The 22,578-nt window shown below is 44.2% G+C and overlaps 1 protein-coding gene across 1 annotated transcript in view; it reads left to right on the forward strand.

Annotated features, from left to right (window-relative positions):
* Positions 1-286: 286 nt before the first annotated feature.
* Positions 287-22,578, forward strand: part of CAMK1D (calcium/calmodulin dependent protein kinase ID) — a 336,718-nt gene continuing 314,426 nt past the window's right edge. Inside the window, exon 1 of the mRNA XM_026648638.2 lies at positions 287-488. Within this exon, the coding sequence (XP_026504423.1) occupies positions 397-488 (92 nt within the window). The 5' untranslated portion in view covers positions 287-396. The remainder of the gene's footprint in view (positions 489-22,578) is intronic.

A 22,578-nucleotide genomic window follows, 5' to 3' on the forward strand; every position in this document is an offset into this window, starting at 1 on the left:
GGGGGGGGAAGGAGAGACGGGAAGAGAGGGACGGAAAGGGGCAAAGAGGAAAGAAGGAAGGAGAGAAAAAAGCGAGGGAGGAAACAAGGAAAGGGAGGGGGGGAGAAAGAGGGGAGGAAAAAATAAAAAAAGGGGGACGGGAGAGCGAAGGGAAGGAAGAAGCCGGGAGGGGAGGGGAGGGAAGCAGGGTCCGCTGGAGCCAGAAGGAAGCACACAGCGCCGCAGCGAGCAGGAAGTCGGAGTGGGAGAGCCGCAGAAAGAAGAGAGGGTGGGAAGAGGAAGCAGCAGCAGAAGAGAAAGCAAAAGCTCCCCGTGCTGCCCGCCTGCCTGCCCTGGACTCAGCATCTCTGGCTCCTGCCCGGGCGGGAGAGCTGCGCCGCCGCCGCCGCCGCTGCCATGGCCCGGGAGAACGGGGAGGGCAGCGCCTCCTGGAAGAAGCAAGCCGAGGACATCAAGAAGATCTTCGAGTTCAAGGAGACCCTGGGAACGTAAGTGATGATCGGGCCGGGATGCGGCCGCCCAGCCGGTCCTGCTGCTGGGGCTGGGGATGGGAGCCGGACCCACCGTCCCGCTCCGCTGGCGGGGCCGGGCTGGCTGGCTCCTGCCCATCCATCCCCATCAGTCTTGTGTGTGTGAGTTACCGACAGATGGGGAGTGTGTGTGTGCATGGTGTCCGTATGCCAGCCTGCGCCCGAGGTTGTGTTTGGTGGGGTGCGATCGTGTGGACGAGCCAAAGAGTGTCTCTTGCTGCGTGTTTGTAGGCATTTGAGTGTGTGTGGTGTGTGTGTCCGTCCGGGATGCACTGGTGTTGGCGTGTTTCTTGTTTCTGTCTCGTGAGTGTGTGTTGGAGAAGGTTTGTGTTTGTGTGGATTGAGGAGGTGTGTGCTGTGTGTCGTGGTGTGTGTGTATGCATTTGAGTGTGTGTGTGTGTCCGGATACCTTTGTGTTGGTGTTTGTCTGTCTCATGAATGTGTGTTTGAGAAGGTTTGTGTTTGTGTGGATTGAGGATGGATGTGTGTGTTGTGATGTGTTTGTATGCATTTGAAGGCTTGCTGGTTTGTGATTGTGTCATTTTTGTGTGTGTGGTGTTTCATATATATTTGAAAATGTGTTAGAATTAGTGTGTATGCCTTGATATGTATTATTATGTATATAAGACTATATATGCATATATTGGTGGCTATATGTGTTTTAGTAAGTGTGTGAGTGTACCTGTGTTGTTTGGTTTGTGTTACTGTGAGTGCCTGTGCGTGTGTGCTATTCCATCCAGCACTTTGGTGGGCACCAAAGCATCCAAAAGACAGCCCCACTTATATACAGTATCTCATTTTTTTCCCTTTGGGTGTGTAGCAAGAAGTAGGTTGAATCAGTAATAGAAATAACAATATATTTGTATACAGAGAAAATGGGTGTATATCTAATATTGACCCCCCTGGTCAACTCACTTTCTGGTCAACTGACCCCACTATTCAGACTAGTATGTTTGTTTTATCAAAAATATTAATAGAAATGTAATTTAAAATATACATAGGCTGAGAAAGAGAGAGAGAGAGCTATCTTGATTGGGCAATGGTAAAGGTAGTCTGACTTCCATGCTTTCTGCTAAAGCTGATGGCAGAGTCTCTTCGTAGAAAAAAGATCAGAAATAATAAGAGTGGGTTGGATGTGTTTCATCTAGTACGTTACCATAGTTTAACAGTTGTTGCTGGTTTCACTGTTTTGTTTTATTTTGTGTCTGTTCATAAAGATTAGTAAAATGTTAGACTTTTTGAAGGTTCAGAATAAACATGTACAGATGGTAAAAAAAGGGAACAGGATGTAGTAAAATACTTTTCACTTCAGCAAGGAGGCGTGTGTATTTGTTTAAAAAAAGTTTGTTTAAAAGACATTATGGATGTGGATGGCCATGAGTTCTAGGAGAGGTTAGCATATGGACTGCTTGTATTTGTTGACTTTACGCTTCTATAGCATCTGGCTCAGTCACGTTCTGCGTGTCCCTGGCAGCTGTATTTTGAGCAGCTTTACACGCAACTTTAGAATGACTATAAGTGATATTAATTCTAGGTTGTACTTTACATACTGAGCACTGTATGTGCTACTTACAAAATACAGTTAGACTAGTCTAACATAGTATTTCAACTTCTTTCTGCTTCCAAGGGAGGGCTCTCTGTAAACATTAGTATATTTTTGGTTCACTTTTGATTTCCTTGTGAACAAACTGTGAGTAAGAATCAGACTAGACATTTAATGTTGAACTAGGTCATGCATCTGGATTATAATAAGTAGACATTGTAATATTTAGTAAAATGCATAGTTCAGTTAATCGAACTAATGTTTTACAGCTCTTTCAAGATGCAAAGTGCAGTATAAGTGCTAAATGTTATTATTTTAGTTTATTCTCATCCTCTTTGTCTAGCTCTTGTACTGACAACATTTGGTGTAATAGGAAACATGTCCTTACTTGTCATCTTAGGTATGTAATTCTTTGCCTGCACTAAAGGGTGTTGGAAAAAGTAAAATCATAACATGAAGAGATTAATTAAAGCTGCAAGTCTGTTCCCTGTGGTTTCCACTATAAATAGGCTTGGCATAATTCAATTTTTTTTTAATGGATAATATCAATATTTATTTTAACGCATTTTTTATTTTCATTTAATTAAATTTTCATAGTTGTGGGAAATTATGGGAGGGTCAGACAATAGGGGTGACAGATAATTGTTATTTAATGTAGATGTTGAGATTAAAAAGTTAAAGTTTTATAACCATTAAAACACAAATTATCAACATCACATGTCAAAATGTACAAAGTAAATTCTAATACATTCTCTTTGCCTATTTGTAAATGTCAGTTATTATCATTGGAAATATTTTTGTTGGTTTGTGTGTATGATGAAATCAACATTTACTGACATCTACTGATTAAAAATCGAATCCTTCCAAGCCTAATTATAAACCTCTGTCACCACAGAAGATTGTCTGTGAAGTTCTCTCCGCATTGTATGAGTTGTGCCATTGAAGACTTCCTATGTCTGGGGCTGATCGATCATGTCTCCATTGAAATCAGTGGAAGCACATTAGAGACCCAAAGTGGCTATGTGCATTTTATCCAATGGTTCAAATATACTGGTGTTACTGTTGCCATTGAAATTAATTAAATGTAGCCACTGAGTAGTTTGTGCCCTTAAAGATTATTTGTTAATGTCACAATTTGCAAGCTCCGGTCACAGGATTCTATTTAACTATAGTTGTAAGCAATGAAGTTTTTAGATGTGACTTAGTTTAATAGTCAAACTGCAAAGTTTTGCAAAAAAAAAGGCAAATTAAATTAGAAATAATTAACATATTATGGAAGACAGATCAAAGTCAAAGGGAGCTGGCATAAGGAAAGTAGGACCGGCCCTATTATGACAATTATAAATATTTTTACATTTAAAACCCAATATTTGTGAATCAGTTCCTTTACCACTCTTGGAGAGAGCATACCCTAGTAGCAGTGTGCAGACCTGTTAATCAGGAAATCTGAGTTCTAATTTTGTTTCTGCCACTGACTTTCAAAGGTCCCGAACACCTGCCAATCTCATTGACTTAAATGGAACTTGTCAGTGCTCAGATCTTCTGACAAATTAGACCATTTGCTGTCCAACTCACAAAGCCCAGATCCTCAAAGGTATTTAGGCAAGGCTCCTAGTTTCCATTGAAATCAATGGAAGATCAGAACATACATAACTTGGAGTGTCGGGGTCCAAGACCCTGAAGGCCCTCCCATTAAAGTCTGTGGACAGGCTCTCAGTGTTTTAATTGGGAGTTATCTCAGGCCATGAGGTTCAAGTGATCAAGTCCTTTATAATATGATTTACAAACAAAGCTGAAGCCTGATTTGGTCCCTTCTACAATATAATGCTGAACCATGTTGGAAATGACATATGTAAGCTAATTCCACAATATACTAGATTTTTCATAGTGTAGATGGGACCTTAATTTTCGTGACTCAGTTTCCCCATCAGTAAAAATTGTATAATAATACTTATTTGCCTCAGAGGTGAAAAACTTTGAGGCCCTCAGATGAAAGGTACTAGATGAAGGTTCATATATTTTCTAGTTCTCTGTCATCTTTTATCTAAGGATGTCAAAGTGCTAAAAGCACCTATAACACAAGAGCAGCCCTTTTCCTGTGTTCTCAGGATCTCTCTAGGTGGCTGTGATGAAATAAGCTGTGGTAAAGAAATCACAGAACCCCCAAATCAGGACAGAAAGTGAAAGAAAAACTGTTTTTCAAATATAATACAGTAGCGGGGGACACAGGGAATTGCCTCCTTTGGAATGCTGAAGTCTTGGTCATTTGCCTTCAGTGAATGCTCTTGTGCAGTGGTGTTTTCTTAAGGAGTTGGCTGTAGTATGAAACTGGTTTAGATCATACAATTTTGCAAAAGTTTTTCCCCTGGTGCTGGTAGCAGTGTGAAATTGACTAGAGTCACAAACATAGCCCTGGTCAATTTCACACTAGGGCTTGGACTACAGGGGAAAAGCTTCTGTTCATTAGCAAAATCCCAGTAAATCTCTGCTCCTTGGCAATCCTGAAAGTAGAGGAGACCAGGAAAGGACATAAGAGAGACAAATATAAAGAGACAGAGATAAAAGAGTGAGGTGTGTGAGAGAGAGAGATGTAAACAGAGAAGAAAAAAGGGGAAGGAGACAGAAATGGAAATGAAGAGGGCAGAAAAGAAAGACTAAAGCGGAAACTGCTCAGAAAGGAGAAGTGAGAAGATGAAGATATGGGAAGGAAGGAAAGCGAGAGTGAGAGAATACTGTTGAAAAATCTCTCTGAGAGCCTAGCACTCAAGCAAAATTCCCATTGACTTCAGGAATTGGGTTCTTTTGTTTTGTATTGACATCACTTTGCACTGGAAATGATGGTCCTGATTTATCCATGTGTTATTCCAGTTTTACCCCATCCAATGGTGTAAAAAAAGAATAACATGGTGGTGAACCAGACTCTATGTAGGTAAGTTTGGTAGTGCCTTTGTTGCCTTTATCTCCATTTTTGAAGTTGTATGTGTTCACTCCTGAATATTGTGTTGGGACAAATAACTAAGAGGAAAGTCAATGCAGAAGGAAATATATTTCTCCTAAAACCAAACAAAAACATAGTGATAAATATTGGCCCACTTCTGCAGCTGATGTACATTGTCATGGCTCCATTAAAGTCAGTACAGCTACATCAATTTACATTAGCTGAAGAGCTGGCCCACTGTTTATCTTTACAAAGTTCAACAAATTCACCTATTGTAGCTCTAGACAATCAATTTACCCACTTGGACAGGTGGAAAACTGCGTCGACTTGCCACTGGGAGATGTAAAGTTTCACAACAGCAATGGAATCTGTTAAGAAAATAGATAATCATTTAAATACCGTTCTCTCTGTAAGCCCTTGAAATTTTAAAGCCAGGTCAATGACAATTTTTAGAGCTGATAATGTGACATTCCAAGAGATCATGAGATGCAGAATGCTGTCTATGCATTAGGTTAAGAACATAAGAATGGCCCTACTGGGTCAGACCAAAGGTCCATCTAGCCCAGTATCCTGTCTTCTGACAGTGGCCAATGCCAGGTGCTCCAGAGGGAATGAACAGAGGTTGGGAAGGGGAGAAAGCCTTAGGTTGGTCAGCTGGTCTGTTTAATCTAATCATCCTGCATTTCTAAAGCATCTATCATTGTAGAATTTAGGCTCTGTTTACATTACAGTTATAGCTCTGTTGGGGCCATCATTTTGCATGTTTAGAAGGGAGCAAACGCTGTTATAGCTGTGTTATGGGACTGTTGCTCTTGTTCTGAAAAGATAGGGGTGGAATGCGATTCCCTTAATTTGGTAGTAACGAGATATGGCCCTATTTGCACAGACAACCCCAAATTATGTTACAATAACCCAGTTGTTGTGCATGGCCACAAGTGAACTGTAACTATGTCCCAACCTTGTTGTAAAGTGCAGTGTAGAAGGAAGCTAGAGGTGGTGGCACTGTCTGAGGGCCTTTCTGTTCAAATGATTAGGGGTCTGGAGCGCATGACTTATGAGGAGAGGCTGAGGGAACTGGGATTGTTTAGTCTCCAGAAGAGAAGAATGAGGGGGGATTTGATAGCAGCCTTCAACTACCTGAAGGGGGGTTCCAAAGAGGATGGAACTCGGCTGTTCTCAATGGTGGCAGATGACAGAACAAGGAGCAATGGTCTCAAGTTGCAGTGGGGGAGGTCTAGGTTGGATATTAGGAAACACTATTTCACTAGGAGGGTGGTGAAGCACTGGGATGCGTTACCTAGGGAGGTGGTGGAGTCTCCTTCCTTGGAGGTTTTTAAGGCCCGGCTTGACAAAGCCCTTGCTGGGATGATTTAGTTGGGAATTGGTCCTGCTTTGAGCAGGGGGTTGGACTAGATGACCTCCCGAGGTCCCTTCCAACCCTGATATTCTATGATTCTATGATTCTAAGTCCTGTGTCCTCACTCTTCCTTCCATATTCCAACACTCACTGTGACATTACTTTTCGCTCCCCTCCCATATGCTCATTCGCACTCTGTCACATATTCACTCAAAGCCTGTCCCACAAGCACTCTCCTCTCACACCCCGTCTCTGTCTCTCACACCCAGACTAAAGGCTCTTCTTGCACCCATGCACACTCTCACATATGCTGTGGCTCAATCACACATAATAATCTCACCTATGCACGTACATTTTTCAACATACACTGACTCACCCACGCACTCCTCATGCTCACAGAGGCTGTCTCTCATCACTAACTCACTCCTTTGCTTGCGGGTGACTGGCTGGGTCTCATACCAAGATGCTATGGTATTAGTAGAGGTGGATAAACCTCCTCCCTTGTAAAAACAATGAGGAGTCCTCCTCTCTTGTGCAAGCAGACACCCAACCACCTCCTCCTCCACCTGATGCAGGAAGATATCCACCTTATGTGTTAGTGTTGAGGACACCTCTTGGTGGATGGTGCCATGTGCATTTGGGTGATAATGCAGGTAGGAGGGCCTGATAGGTGGGTTCAGGTAAATGGGTGGTCCTGGCTCTCACTGATCAGAAAACTTTCTTTCTGATGGCCTAAGATATCAAACTGAGAAAAACAGATGATAAACCCCAGTATTTTCTCCATTTAACTCCACTCGACAGTCATAACATGTGAACAGGAACTGCTTGTGATGTCAGCAGGTAGGAGGGCCTGACATCTTTTCCTTGGTAGTATCAGATATCACATTTAGAAACAACAGTAACTTTGGACAAACAGCCTATGTATCCAGGGAGAAGAACTAAAATACCCTTTTTTTTTCAGAGGATGGAGGCAGAGTGCATGTGGAGAAGTGCTTTTTGGATTAAAAAAGTCAAGTTCTCATAAGGAATCCATTTTAATTTTCACATAAATTTCCAATTTAAACAATATAGTTTTAGTCTAATTACACTTTCCAGGAAGAACAAAAGAAAAGACTCTTTTTAACAGTGCAAAATGAACATGGAGAGTTAACATCAGCAGCAATGTGATTAGGAGCCCTGAACAGAGGCCCTTGGAATTGATAGTTAGCCTGCTCTCTCCTTTAATTTTCTATGGGTTCTATTCCTGCCCTGTTCTCTCTCTCTCTCAAAACCTGAGGGCACCTGAAGCAGTGGCTTGATCATCAGAAATGCAGAGGACTCACAAATCCAAGCCAATGTTAATAGGAGTTATGGCTGCTCTGTACCTCTGGAGAAAATCGTTTGTGAGTTTTGGTTCCTGGATCTACACATCTTGGTCTTTATTAAACTCTGTTACCTTGGCTCTCTGTTTATAAGGCTTGAGCTTGGACCACTGAAGTCAATGGCAGTTATGGCATAGGTTTCTATGAGGGTAGCATCAGACCCTAATATATTTTTCAGCAGTGTTGTGAAAATGAATTCAGGCTTGCACATCTTTCTAAGATCTTCAAATGAAGGTTGTTCTGTTAGTGCAAGGCATCATTATTCAAGTGTTAGAATATTATAGAAACATGGTTATATCCCTGTGGTTTAACAGAATACCCCATTAAAAATGCCGGCCCAGCTATGTTATTCTACCACACAGAACTATGTTTACATTTATGATGCTTGATATGTAAGAGTTCTCAGAAAAGGGTGGAGCTTTGGTAGTTCAAAATGCTACAGCACAGTGACCTACTCACACTTGAGAATGATCTTGGTTTTGTTTTTTGTTTTTTTGTTTTGATTTGGTAGACTAGCAAATGCTGAACATATTGTATATGTTTGGATCTTGGCCCTGATGAGGGAAATGTAAAAGAAAAAATCACTCTTATTAGTATTATAGTAGGCGTATACAGCTGTGGACTGTAATAACTTTGGTCTAATTTTGGTTGTTGGGTTTAGTGTGTGGGAGCTGGGTGCTGTTGGTGGCCTGTGATATACAGGAGGTCAGACGTGATGATCTGGTGGTCCCTTCTGGCCTTGAACTCTATGATAGTCCTCAACATAGGTCAGGGCTCCATTGTGCTAGGCACATAGTAGTATATACAGCACATAGTAAGAGACAATCCCTATGTAGAAGAGCTTGCAGTCTAAATAGGTAACACAAAGGGTGGGAAACAGAGTTAGTCAAAGGTCACACAACATCTTAGTAGCAAAATCAGGGCTAGAACCCAGGTTTCCTGGATCCTAGTTCAGTGCCCCTATAAACTGGACTATGCTGTCTCTTGAACGTAGGTCATCACTAGCTTCTTCTAGACATATTTATATGGCTTTCCGGCTGGGCCTGTATCTCTAATTAATTTTAATTAGTTAACACTTGTAAAAGACTTTGAAAATATAAAGCACTATCTATGCACTATTGCCATTACTTTATTTTTACTCTTATTACCCAGCTGCTTAAAAATAAAGAGGAATTGTTGAATCATAGAAAGAAAAGAGGGAATAGCATAGTTAGTCTATCTACATGGACAGTGCAGGATCATTCACAACAGAATTCCATCCTCCTGGGCTTTTCTCAATCTAAGCTTTTTTCCACCATTTCCCCGGAGAGACTATTCCATTGTCTAACTGCTCTTGCCATTAGGAATTTTGTCCTGATATCAGTGTAAATGTTCTTATTTAATTTCAATCCTATACTTCTATTTATACCCCCTTGCCCCATCCTAATAGGTTCCTTTTTTTTCATCTGTGTTTACTTGGGCTAGAAATTATAATAAAGGAAATAACGGGTTTGAAAGGGGGAGAGAAAACCTAGTAAGAACATAAGAATGGCCATACGGGTCAGACCAATGGTTCGTCTAAGCCAGTATCCTGTTTTCCAACAGTGGCCAAGGCCAGATGCTTCAAAGGGAATGAACAGAACAGGGCAATTACCGAGTGATCCATCCCTTGTCGTCCAGTCCTAGCATCTGGAAGTCAGAGGTTTAGGGACATCCAGAGTATGGGGTTGAATCTCTGACCATCTTGGTGATAGCCATTGATAGACCTGTCCTCCATGAATTTATCTAATTCTTTTTTGAACCCAGTTATAGTTTGGTCTTCACAACATCCCCTGGCAATGAGTTCCAAGGTTGATTCTGGGTTGTGTGAAGAAGTACTTTCTTGTGCTTATTTTAAACCTGCTGCCTATTAATTTCATTGGGTGACCCCTGGTTCTTGTGTTACATGAAGGGTTAAATAACACTTCCTTATTCACTTTCGCCACACCATTCATGCTTTTATAGACCTCTATAATATGCTCCCTTAGTCATCTCTTTTCCAAGCTAATGTCCACCTTACTGACTTGGGGAGGGCTTGTGCTTTTTACCAGGCAAGAATCAGCTCACATGTAGAAAAGAAGCTGGGAATGAGCTGAAGTTTCAGCAGAAAAGAAAAGCTTCTCAAAGGTAAACAGGTGTAAGGTGCTCCGATACTAGAGTGATAAGGGCCATGTAAGAACCTAGATATATAGAAAACTCTTTGTGCATCACTTTAAGTAAGAGATGTCTGAAGGAAAAAGAGAGTTGTCTGCTGTCATTTACACCAATGTAAATCTGGAGTAATTTTATTGATTTCAGCTGTTCCAGTTTGCTGTAGTTGCTCCAGATTGACACTGAAGTAACTGAGAACAGAAGCTGGCCAACAAAAGTACATCAGCCTTGGATTGTTCTATTCGTATTTCTAATGCGGAATTGACATTTGCACTGTCTAATGCAGTGTACTTTTAGCAGAAGCCGTGAGACCATGTTGTTCAGAGAGATGTTATAGACATAAATCCCAGCCTATTAAAAGATAGACCTAGATAAAAGGCTTTAGAGGGCTTCACAATCAAGGACATTGAATCAACTGTTATAATCGGTCCTGTCACTTCCCATTTTAAAAAAAAATCAAGCAACTTTAATATTCTTTACTGACAGCTCAGATAATTCTTACTCAGACAAGCAAGCAGGTGCATCCCTGACATATTAATAGAGATCATAAACAGAAATAAAACTGAAAATATATGAATATGACAGGTTGTGTGGCATTATCTGCAATAGAGGAAAGTCAAAAGACCGAGGATGGTCTCTTGGTTAAAGCACAGTACTGAGAGGTCTGGGTTGTAGTCCCATCTATGTCATAGGATATCAGGGTTGGAAGGGATCTTAGGAGGTCATCTAGTCCAACTGCCTGCTCAAAGCAGGACCAATCCCCAGGCAGATTTTTGCCCTGGATCCCTAACTGGCCCCCTCAAGGGTTGAGCTCACAAGTCTGGGTTTAGCAGGCTAATGCTCAGGCCAATGCTCAAGCCACTGAGCTATCCCTCCCCCCAATGGCCTAGGTTGCTGATGTACAATAGTCAATGGGAGATCAGTGCCTAACCTGCTAAGTTGTTTTTTATAAGTCCTACTAGATGCCTATCTGTGTCTTTAGGTGCCTAAATACCACTGTAAATCTGGCTCTTAATGCCTCTCTGCTTTCCCTTCCTTGTTTGTGAAGTGGGAATAATAATACTGACCTACCTTACAGGAGTGTTGTGAGATTTAATTCATTAGTAGAGCCCACCCCCCGCAAAATATTAAAAAAATTCCAGGGACCAGTGGGAGGCCTTGGGGCTCCTAGCTTCAGCCACCGGGTATGTGTGTGTTGGGAGGGCACTCAGGGCGCCGGACTTCAGCCACTAGGGGACTGAGGCTTCAGCCACGGGGTGAGGGAGGCTCAGGGCTCCAGGTGGGACATGGGAGCGTGGGGTTTTCACCCCATGGGGGCACTGGGGTCAGGGCTTTAGACCGGGGGAGTGCTGGGGCTTGGAGTTTTGGCCCTGGGGGAGTGCTGGGGCTCAGGGCTTCCCGCGGCTCCACTCCCAGTTTCAGCCCCATGGGGCAGTGGGGCTCACAGCTGCAGCCCTGTGGCTCTGTTCCTGGTTTCAGCCCCGCGGGGGTGCTGGGGTTTGGGGCCCCGGGGCCCCCCTGAAACCATCTCACAGCCACCCTGGGAGCTGTGGACCCCTGGTTAAGAACCGCTGTACTATAGAAATGCAAAGTTTAAAAAACAAAACAAAGCATGCAGATAAAACCCCAGATGATGAATTTGTCATTCTGCCATAAGGCACAGTTTCTGTGGACAGTGTAATGCATACTCTAAGCCTAGTGGCTCTCAACCTTTTTCCACCAAGGACCTGAACACCACCTGCAGTTTCATGTTATGACTCAAATCCCACACGCATATGTCTAGTTTGGGGATGGGATGGTACTGCAGCAACTCTTCTCTTGATGTGGTCCAGTGGTTATGGTAGAACAATGGAAAGTATGACTTTTAAGTTCTGTTCCTGATTTTGCCATGTGTGAACTGAGGCAACTTTCTATGTACTTGTATGTTAAATGGATACTGTGATACCAGCCTTACATGTGTGACTTCATTAATCAGTGCTGGAAAATATCCAGAGATCTTTGGATGAAAGAAGCTGTATAAATGTGTTGTGGTGTTATTATGTAGTTCATATTTCTGTGGTGATGTCAAATTCAAGGGAATACTGGGTCAGATTCAAGTGAAGTCATGCCCACGTACACCATAGCTGAATTTGGCTGGTTGTTTTTAATGATGGGTCAAAACCAAAACTCAGCATGTGAATACCCCCAGACATGGATTAAAATTTGCCTCTGGATTCAAATTTTGCAGCTCAAGCCAATTTCTATCCATCTTCTGCTATATGCAGTGGCTTCATGATGCTCTTTTTGTGGTGCATTACTGTATCTTTCCATGCGCTGAAGGAAAATCCTTTTCAGCTAGACTAAGAATAGGAAATCAAGTTAACTATATGTAGCATCTGTTCTCAGTTCCATATCTGAAGCATCCTCTATATGAAGGCTATATCCTGCAGGGGGAGGTGGATAATATGATATAACAGTTCTTTCCCATCTCTAACGTCGGACATTATTCTTTGGTGGTAATTCCTGTAGTGCTTCCAGGATTATTAACTCATATGGTGTCTGGCGGAGTACACCATGCATGCAAGTTACAAAGCAGCTGTAGTGTATGTGCACAACATTCTCAAGAGTTAAAAGAAAGACAGACAGTGAATAGGAGGCATGTAAGTATCTAGACTGGGCCAGTTCCTCTCCAGTTTCTTTCTTATGACTTCATTTTGAGCATTCGTGCTGCCTCATTCACTTGGCAAGTTTCCCATATAATGTGTAGAACAGGGGTCGGCAACCTTTCAGAAGCGGTGTGCCGAGTCTTCATTTATTCACTCTAATTTAAGGTTTCGCGTGCCGGTAATACATTTTAATGTTTTTTAGAAGGTCTCTCTCTATAAGTCTATATATTATATAATGACAGGTTTCAGAGTAGCAGCCGTGTTAGTCTGTATCCGCAAAAAGAACAGGAGTACTCATGCATCCGAAGAAGTGGGCTGTAGCCCACGAAAGCTTATGCTCTAATAAATTTGTTAGTCTCTAAAGTGCCACAAGTACTCCTGTTCTTTATATTATATAACTAAACTAGTGTTGTATTGTAAAATAAACAAGGTTTTCAAAATGTTTAAGAAGCTTCATTTAAAATGAAATTAAAATGTTGATCTTACGCCGCTCAGCCCACTGCTGGTCTGGGGTTCTGTTCACCTAGGCCGGCAGCGGGCTGAGCGAGGCCTGCGGCCGGGACCCCGGCTGGCAAGGGTCCGGCAGCCCGAACCCCAGACCAGCAGCGGGCTGTGTGGGGCCGGCGGCCGGGACCCCAGACCAGCAGTGGACTGAGCGGCTCAGCTCACTGCCGCTCAGGGGTTCCATCCGCTGGCTCCTGCCAGCCGGGATCCTGGCTGCCGGATCCGCTCAGCCCGCTGCCAGTCTGGGGTCCCGGCCCTCCCTACATACAGTGGGTACCTACCTTCTCCCTGGTTCTGGCCATTCTCTTCCTCTCTCTGCACTGAGCTGAGGGTGGGAATGCACTGAGCACAGGGCTGGGGGTGAAGGGTCGGGCCAGGAGCTAAAATGAGGGAGGGGGCTCAGGGTTGGGGCAGGAGGTTCGGATGTGGGGCACTTACCTGGGCAGCTCCCATTTGATGTGAGGGGTGCAGATGGGAATGTGTGGGGGGGTGCAGGAGCTCCCGTTTGGTGCTTCAGGTGGGGGTGGGGATGTGGCAGGTGCATAGGGTGTGGGGGGGCTGGGGATGTGTGGGGGTGCCAGAGTCAGGGCTAGGGTTGTAAGGGTGGGATGAAGGAGTCAAGCAGAGGCCTGGGTGCGTATGAGGGAGGTACAGGGCTCTGGGCAGGGGTCTGGGGTGTGTGCGGGGCTCAGGGCAGAGGGCGGGGTGTGTGTGTGGGGGTCAGGGCTCAGGGGAGAGGGCTGGGTGACTGCCCCCTTAAGAACTCCCAGCCCCCCTGCTCCTTGTCCCCTGACTACCCCCTCCTGGGACCCCTGCCCCCAACTGCTCCCCAGGACCCCACCCCCTATCTAAGCTTCCCTGTTCCTTGTCCCCTGACTGGACCCTACCCCCTACCTGTCCCCTGACTGCCCCGACCCTTATCCACACCCCTGCCGCCAGCCAGACCCCCGGGACTCCCATGCCTATCCAACCGTTCCCCGCCCCCTGACAGGACCCCCAGAACTCCCGACCCATCCAAACTCCCCCCTCCCCGCTCCCTGCCTGCCCCAACCCCTCTCCACACCCCTGCCTCCTGACAGGACCCCCAGAATTCCCGACTCATACAACCCCCCCAGCTCCTTGTCCCCTGACCACCCCCTCCAGAGACCCCCCACCCTAACTGCCTCCCCCAGGACCCTCCTTGCTCCCTGTCCCCTGACTGCCCTGACCCCTATCCACCACCCGCCCCCTGACAGACCCCGGGACTCCCATGCCCCATCCAACCCCCCCGCTCCCTGACTGCCCCCTCCAGAGATCCCTGCCCCTAATCACCACCCCCTGGGACCCTCCCCCCATCCAACCCACCCTGCTCCCTGTCCCCTGACTGCCCCCACCCCTTATCCAACCCCCCCGGCCCCGGACCCCTTACCATGAGGCTGCACGCAGAGCCAGATATGCTGTTCCGCAGGAGCGCACAGCCCCGCCCCTCAGAGCGCTGTGTGTGCGGCGGCAGGGCTCCGGGTGAGCGGGGAGCGTCTTTCCCTCCCTGCGGAGCCAAACACTGCCCCGCGGGAGCGCGCAGCCCCGACCCCCAGAGCGCTGCGCGCGGGGCGGCAGGGCTCCAGGGGAGGGGAGAAGGCGGGGGAGGGGCCGGCAGCTTGCTGCGCTCAGCCCGGCGCTCCGGCCAGGAGCGCAGACCCCGCAGCTTGCCGTGCCGGGAGAGTGGGGCCATTTGCCCACCCCGTGTGCACGGCTATGCTTCTGCTCCCTGCCCTCGCAGGGGGAGCGGAGGGCAGAGGAGAGCGGGCCGGGCTGGGCAGGATTTTTAATGGCACGCTGGAGTCCTGGCAGGCTCCAGCGTGCCATTAAAAATCAGCTCACGTGCCGTCTTCGGCACGCGTGCCATAGGTTGCCGACCCTTGGTGTAGAATATTACAGGAGGGAGAATGCCAGTGTTGAGTAAGTTTGAACAAAGGAACCAACGAGTGGCCCGTTGTTCATTCAAATGACTTGAGACCCCAGTGTAGGTGGGAGGTGAAGTCTCCTCTTTCTTCACCTGATTCTCTCTCTTTTGCCATCCCTTCTGGTATGTTGAATAATTGCTTTCTGGGTCCTTTTCCTGTTCCACATGAATCACTTAACTGGGTGTGGTAGCCGGATTCACAACTTTCCATGGGTTTGCACAGCTTGGGAGGCTGTGAGTGGAGTTCTTCCTTTGGGGTCAGTTAGGGCTTATGGGTATGTCTACACTGCAACGTAAGAGTTAGTAGAACTCAAGTTGCAAACCCTGGGTTTGTTAACCTAGGGCTTGCGCATCTACACTCATTTGTAATCCCAGGTTAGGAATTGTTGAACCCTTGGTCCCAACCTTGGGCTCCGGCATCTACACTGCATTATGAGGCCTGAGTCCAATCACCCATATCCCAGACTTCTTAGCATCCTCCCAAACTGCTCTAGCCCATTGTTCGCGGTGCAGTGTGGGAGGACATGACTATCCACCAAACTTGACTGTCCTGAGGACAAAGAAAATCAGCCCATGGGATTGTGGGATACATTTCCTTAATTTTTGTTACCGTAAATGATACTAAATAGCAGTGCAAGAACATGAAAGACAAGGGGAATGATTAGCAGAAATACCATTTAAGGAGCAGTTTATATTTTTGATTCCAGATATCTTCTGCTCATTACATATCGGCTCAGCAATGTGAACAGGAGTAGAACTTGTTTGTATCAGTGAAGTCGGCAGATAGCACTCAGACACTCAGGGTGTCTTTCTCCATTGTTCTGTGTCTTTTGCGTTGTCATTACAACTGTGCAGATTGGATGCAAACTGCTACCAAGTCACGACGGCAGTGTTTTATGCGCAGTTTACATGGCGCAAATGTCAATGCGAGGTATAAAGCAGTGAAGAATCGGGTCCAGAATGTCTTTGAGTCACATCTGCTGACTTCACTGATACACAGAAGTTTTGTTCCACTTTACCCTGCAGAACCAATACATCTGCAGAGGAGTGAGCAGGATTTTTTTTTCCTGCCTCATGCATCTTTAACCCCCCCCTGCCCCCATCAGCAAAGTACATTCTGATTGCAGGATCTGCATTGCTGGGGATGATGTCTGAGTCAGAACACAACTGGACTTGCAGATCCCAGGTTGAGTTTGCAGTGCCAGTGGTTCCTGAACTCACCTTAAGAGTTGTAAATGGAACCAGTTATACCTGAAATCATGGTGAGGAAACAGAACACCACAATGTTACTTTCCTGAGTCTCACTACATTTTAATATGAGGGGGGGGAAATCACAAAAATTGGTCACATCTCTATCATAGTTCCTTAACCGATTATTCAGTTTGTTCAGTGGCTTGACAAGAGAACCATGAAAAAATCAATTTATAGAGCATATAATATAAGTGTGCTGTGTTTTTCAGTCTGTGTCATAAAAATGTTATGATTTTTATCAGTACAATCCCAATCCATTCATTTGTTTTCAGCAGTATTGCTCAGATAGTCTTTCATGGCCAATAATGACATTATTTTCTGGATCACTTGTCATTTATCCATCTCTGGTCTAATCATAGTGTGGTCTGGACCTAAATTAATGATGTATTGCTTCAATATACAGTGTAGCTATGCTTTTTGCTCAGCTCTAAGGCTGAAATTTTCCAAGGGACCTAAGCGGGTGTGGCACTCAGCTCCCATTGATTCTCTCAGTCTAAATTGTTCTTGGTGTTTTATTTATTTATTTAGTAGCAGAAAGGTTGGAGCAAATGTAAGAGATTTTAAATTATTTTTCTCTAGGAACCAAAAAAAAAAATCCCAAATCCACATGCGAATGAGCATTGTAAGCTGGAGAGATGTGGGGGTTTACTGCAAGCCATGCCTTTCATTATATTGCACGAATGGTCCTGGATGATGCAGTGGGTTGGCTGCTGGCTGTAATCTTGCAGGTGAAATTTGTCAGTTTATAATGTCTGTTTGGTCCTGTGGGAAAAAGCTGATGGTCTTAGTCCCGTTCCTAGCGGCAGGTTATGAACCTTTAAAAAAACAAAAATGAAACAAACAAACAACTGGACCAGAACTGTGCCAGTTGGCATTGATTAATACACAGGATGGCATACTTGGCAGCAAGACTGATTTGGTATGAATGTTCAGCTGCCCTTAGACGGCTAATCACACTGAGGAATATTAGGAGGGCAGCATTGGGGAAGCTAGTCTGTGGTGATGTGCCTGTTTTATGGATAAATAGATTTCATTTTCTTCTGTTGTCAGTGTGCCACTTTCACCAGCATTAAAAAGTTGGGGGGAGGGAGAGGAAAGCACTCTGAATTCTGTGAGATCCATATTATATGCTGCTGTTAAATGGCAGTTCCATGGCAACCCAGCTTGTTTCAGGTCATCTGAGCCTTAAATATGTAGGTGTTAGCTGGTCTTATTCTTTGTTTGTTCTCTTCTGTTCTCCCCATGCACTTGTCTGGCATGATGTAAAATCCGCTCTTTGCCACCTTCTAAAATGTAACGTGTTTGAACCTTGTGTTCATCTTCACATCTGCCCCACACGTGGAACACCGAAAAGCCAGTGCTTAATTTGTGCCAGGCCTGAGCCCCAGCACTTCTAGGTTTGGCAGTTCATAGCCCCGGCACCTCTGGGCTTGCTGCACCAGTTATGAAAGCAAATAATTGCTTGAGCCCTGGCACCTCTTTTCTTCAGCCCCGGCTCCTCTTTCATTACAAATGAAGCACTGCCTAAGGTGTATCTGAGTAGGGCTTTCTTCTGCTCCCCTTACAAAGGATGGGGAGTTCTCTTTCAACCCTTTTGCCTCTTACATAGTCTATAAGGAGCCATCAGTATACTTGCCTACACATTTTGCTAGGCACCTAACTTTGTTGTATATCATGGGTTCTCAAACTGGGAGTCACATGCAGATTTCACCGAGTCATGACCACCTTTCCTTTCTTTATGGCTAGACAGGAAGGTTCCCAATTTTTTTTTTCTGTTGTAACTTGGAGTTTTGGCATGGGAAATGTTGAGAGCCACTGATCTAGGTTATATGGCTCCCATCACCTATAAATGAGACTTGTCACTATAGTTTGTGAATTTTTTTGACAAGGGCCATATAAGCGCCTAGAGAGAGAAGGCAAGCTTAATGGCATAGTGAACCATGTAGTCAGTTATAATGAGGGATATGGCAGAGGTTGCTTAGCCACATATACTCCTGCAGCAAGTCCTTTCTTAGCTGCATGCCTAATAAACTTAGCAAAAACATTTTCTACACATACTTAATATGCTAATTTCTAAGGCTCATAACTCAGTCAAATGAAAACCAGTACAATCAAAGGCATATCTTGTCAGTGAGGACTACATCAATGGTATATTTCAAATTTCAACTTCCATCCATCTAGGCTGTAGAGCTGTTTAGAAAAAAGGTCATGAGGTTTTTTTGTACTATTGGAAAAGTATATATTTTGTCACTTTCCTTATAGGTAAAAGTGGCTGAATGATTTTTTTTTTTTTGGTTTTATTTTGTTTTTGTTTGGTTTGCTCAAACTTTCGAAATATATTCAGCTTCAGGCAGAGGCCATGAATGGAAATCTTCATCACAAAAGGTGAAAGTTCTGATAGAGTGAAAAGAGGAGGTTAGAATGGAAACCAATATTTAACATTAACTGTAGGTTAGCAGTTACTCCTCATTTGTGACTAACGTGTCCAGTGCAAACTCCTTCTGGTAAAATACAAGAAATATAGTGCACTCCAGAGAATGCAATTATATGCCATCTGCCATGTAGACATCTGCAAGCAGTAACTATGGCGAGGCAGTTGGTTATTCCAGGTCAAAGACAGCTCTAACTCTCCCCACAATAATTGTTTTGTCACTCTTGGAAGGTAGCCTGGGGATTATTTAGTTCGCCTAAAACATCTTATTTTTGGCCCTTTCCTCTGCTCTGTTAGCAGGAAGTCACAGTGGTTGAAGAGCAGTGCAGAATGGGAAATAGTTACTCTTTCCTGCAAGGTCGTATGAGGAGAAATCACTGCAAACCCCCGAGTCTGACTATGAGCCTGAAATCTTGGGTCGTCATATGTCTACCAGAGTTCTGCACGACAATGCCTTGCATGATCTGGTCCTTCAGTGTCAGCTTAACATCCTGTTTTATTTTGACTGTCGAACTGGGATACATACCACATTTCTTTATCTATTGTTGCATTGTTGCTGTCCTCCTGGACTTTATCTTTCGGTTTGCTGGCTAATAGTTTTTTTATTAATGGCTTCATTAAGAAACAGATGTACAGGTCTCCTCTTTGTTTTTGTAACGGTACTCTTGACATATTGTATATGCCCTTGATTGATTTTATTCAGTGTAATACCATCTGCTGGCATCTGTTTATGCTGTGACTGTTGCTAAATACTTATGTTTAACTTGTGTTGTAAGGACTAAGGTCTCTGCCAACGGTTACTCTAATGCAATCTCACTGACTTCACTGCATTTTCAATGATGTCAGTGAGAGCAGAATTGGGCCTTAAGAGTACATTTTATATAACACACACACGTTAATCTCTGGCATAACTCTATTTATTTAAATGGCATACTTCAGGGATAAATTTGTCCCACTGTGTGCGTTGGTCTCTCCAATTTTGCTGATAGTTTTGTGTCTGTAAATGTGTCAGAGCTAAACTATTTCCCCCAGTTTGGAGGAGAAAAGCTCCTTGAAATTATAATTGGATGCTGTCAGTCACAAAAGGACACACATTAAACTTTTATACCTGCCTGAGCTCCTGAAGCAAAACTTTGTTCAAGGAACAATCAAGATTAGTAATCCTTAAACAGCATTTATCTGTCAGACTGATGGGCTTTTTGTCAGCCTTGCCCTTCAGCATAGCATTGTGTATTCTCTTATGGAGCTTTTGATGGCAAAAATAATGCTGGGCAGGCGCTGGATGAAAAATCCACAGAGGATTGGACTAAGAAAATGCATGCAGAGTCTCGCACAGAGTCCACAATGAAGTCTTCCTTTTTGTGCGGGGCAACGTGGCTGACTTGTTAAGATGCTGTCATGTCAAGTTTAGCTTTGTGTCCTCAGCTCAGTCCTTTTTATAAGCTGGAGTCTGCACTGACTGTAGGTTTCATTACAGCTGCCATGTTCATGCCCTGGCTGTGAAAAGAAATAGAGGATTTCATTTCCCATCAGTATCTGTCTCTGCTGTATGACAAGTGCAAGCAGATGTCAGAATGACTTAGGGTGGGATTTTCAGCAGTGACTTAGCTCTGCTCCCAGTGTAGTCTGTAGACTGTAGGAATTTTACTATTGACTCCAGAATTAGGCCAATGCTGAGAACTTTTGAAAGCCTCACTCTTAAAGCACCAGGACCCAGATCATGCAGGGTGATAAGCTTTCCCATTAAAGTCAATGGGACATGGGGGTGCTCAGCCCCTTATAGGACTGAGTCACAGGTTTTAAATACCTAGACTCCCTGGGACTTTGAATCCCAACTGGGCTGATTTAACCTTTCATCCCTCCAAGGAGGTTAGATTCAGTTCCATGAAGTTTACTGTGGATGGAGTCAGATGAGAACTTAAAAGCAGAGTGTCTGCTGCTCTGCATGCATATTAAAACTCCCAGTAAGCTTTGTGTAAGGGAATGGGTTTCCCTCAGTGTCCTTCACCAAAAGGTCTCTTCTCCCCTGAGTGCTGGCTGCTGCTGTCTACCCAGGATTGCCAACCTTAGTTAGTCAGAACTCAGGAGTCAGGTCCCAAAAAATGATGAGACTGTCTTAAAAATCAATAAACTCATTGATTTTTAAGACAGTCTCATCATTTTTTGGGACGGACATTGAGAGAAAGACATTGAGGGAAAAAAGAACCCTATATATATATATAGGGTTCTTTTTATTTGCCTTCTGGTTTTTGAGCCTTTAAGGGTCACATTTTCAGGCTTTTCTCTACAACCACAGTGGCTAGAAACTTATTTTCCCATCTGAAAAATGAAAAGCCGAGGTTTTCTTATAATTGCATGACATGGGAGCTGGAGAAAAACACCAGATATCACGGGACTGGCGATCAAATCAAAAGTGCTGTCAGTACTGTCTACCCCAGAGACAGTGTTGCATTTCATTAGTGCTGGAAAATTGATAGGGCTCCATCCTAAATTCCACGTGTATGGAAAATTGCTACAGAGGTCAGTGAGTTTTGGGAGCAGAAATCATGCAGGCCTGGACCATTGAGATGAAATGTGCTCTGTGAGAGGTAGGGTTGCCTAGTGGATAGTGCACTGGGCTGGAGTTCAGGTACCAGGCTTCTCTTCTCAGCACTGCCACTGGCCTGCTGGGTGACCTCAGGCAAGACACTGCATCTCTTAGTTTCCCCATCTGTGTAATGGGGATAATGATACTGATCTCCTTTGTAAGGCACCTTGAGAGCTACAGATGACAAATGCTATATAAGAGGTAGCTTAATGTAAATTATTATCAAAGTCTTCACCTTCACACTAAGATATATTCTAGTGTGTTAGGACTCAGGTCGCAATGATGCATTAGCATCTTGTGAGTGCTGCTTGTGTGTGAGACACTCAGTGTTGCTAAGGCCCTGTTTTGCTCCCATGGACAACAATGAGCCTTTTGCCATTGACTCCAGGGAGAGCAGATTGGTCCCCAGAGGACCAATTAGAAATTGGGCAAATAAGCCAAATCAAATTGAATATTTCATATTTTCTGACACTGCTGAATAACTCGTCTCAGTGTGGGTGGGGAATCCAGACAGGGCAGTTCTAGAGGGTTTTGTTATATTTGTATCCAGCCCACTGGTGGTTTTACAATGTGTGCTGTAGATGTATGACTTTACCAGGAAATGCTAAAGAGATTGCAACCCAGATAATGTCGTTATGGGGTTTCCCTTCCTCTGCTAGGTGAGTTGTAGGTGGGTATGGCTTGGGAGAAGCTGGGAGGGGATGCAAAGTGAAAGTACTTTTGGGGATGGCTGTAGGATTGCCTGTGGCAATGGGAGACAGGAGGAGCTACGCGAGGGCTTCACTTGCATTAAATAATTTTTTGTTAGTAAGACACTCAATTACAGACCTAAAAGTCGCAATTATTCAACAAAAAAACTTCAAAAACAGACTCCAACGAGAAACTCCAGAACTAGAATTAATTTGCAAACTGGACACCATAAAATTAGGCTTGAATAAAGACTGGGAGAGGATGAGTCATTACACAAACTAAAAACTATTTCCCCATGTTAATTTCCCTCCTACTGTTACTCACACCTTCTTGTCAACTGTTTGAAATAGGCCATCCTGATTATCACTACAAAAGTTTTTTTTTCTCCTGCTGATAATAGCCCACCTTAATCAATTAGTCTCATTAGAGTTGGTATGGCAACATCAATTTTTTCATGTTCTCTGTGTGTGTGTATATATATATCTTCCTACTGTATTTTCCACTGCATGCATTTGGTGAAGTGGACTTTAGCCCATGAAAGCTTATGCCCAAATAAATTTGTTAGTCTCTAGGGTGCCACAAGTACTCCTTGTTCTTTTCACTTATTAAAGGCACTGTAGTAAGAGATCC

The sequence above is a fragment of the Terrapene carolina genome, unplaced genomic scaffold (genome assembly GCF_002925995.2).
Source record: "Terrapene carolina triunguis isolate 2854851 unplaced genomic scaffold, T_m_triunguis-2.0 Scaffold68, whole genome shotgun sequence".
Taxonomy (NCBI): domain Eukaryota; kingdom Metazoa; phylum Chordata; order Testudines; family Emydidae; genus Terrapene; species Terrapene triunguis.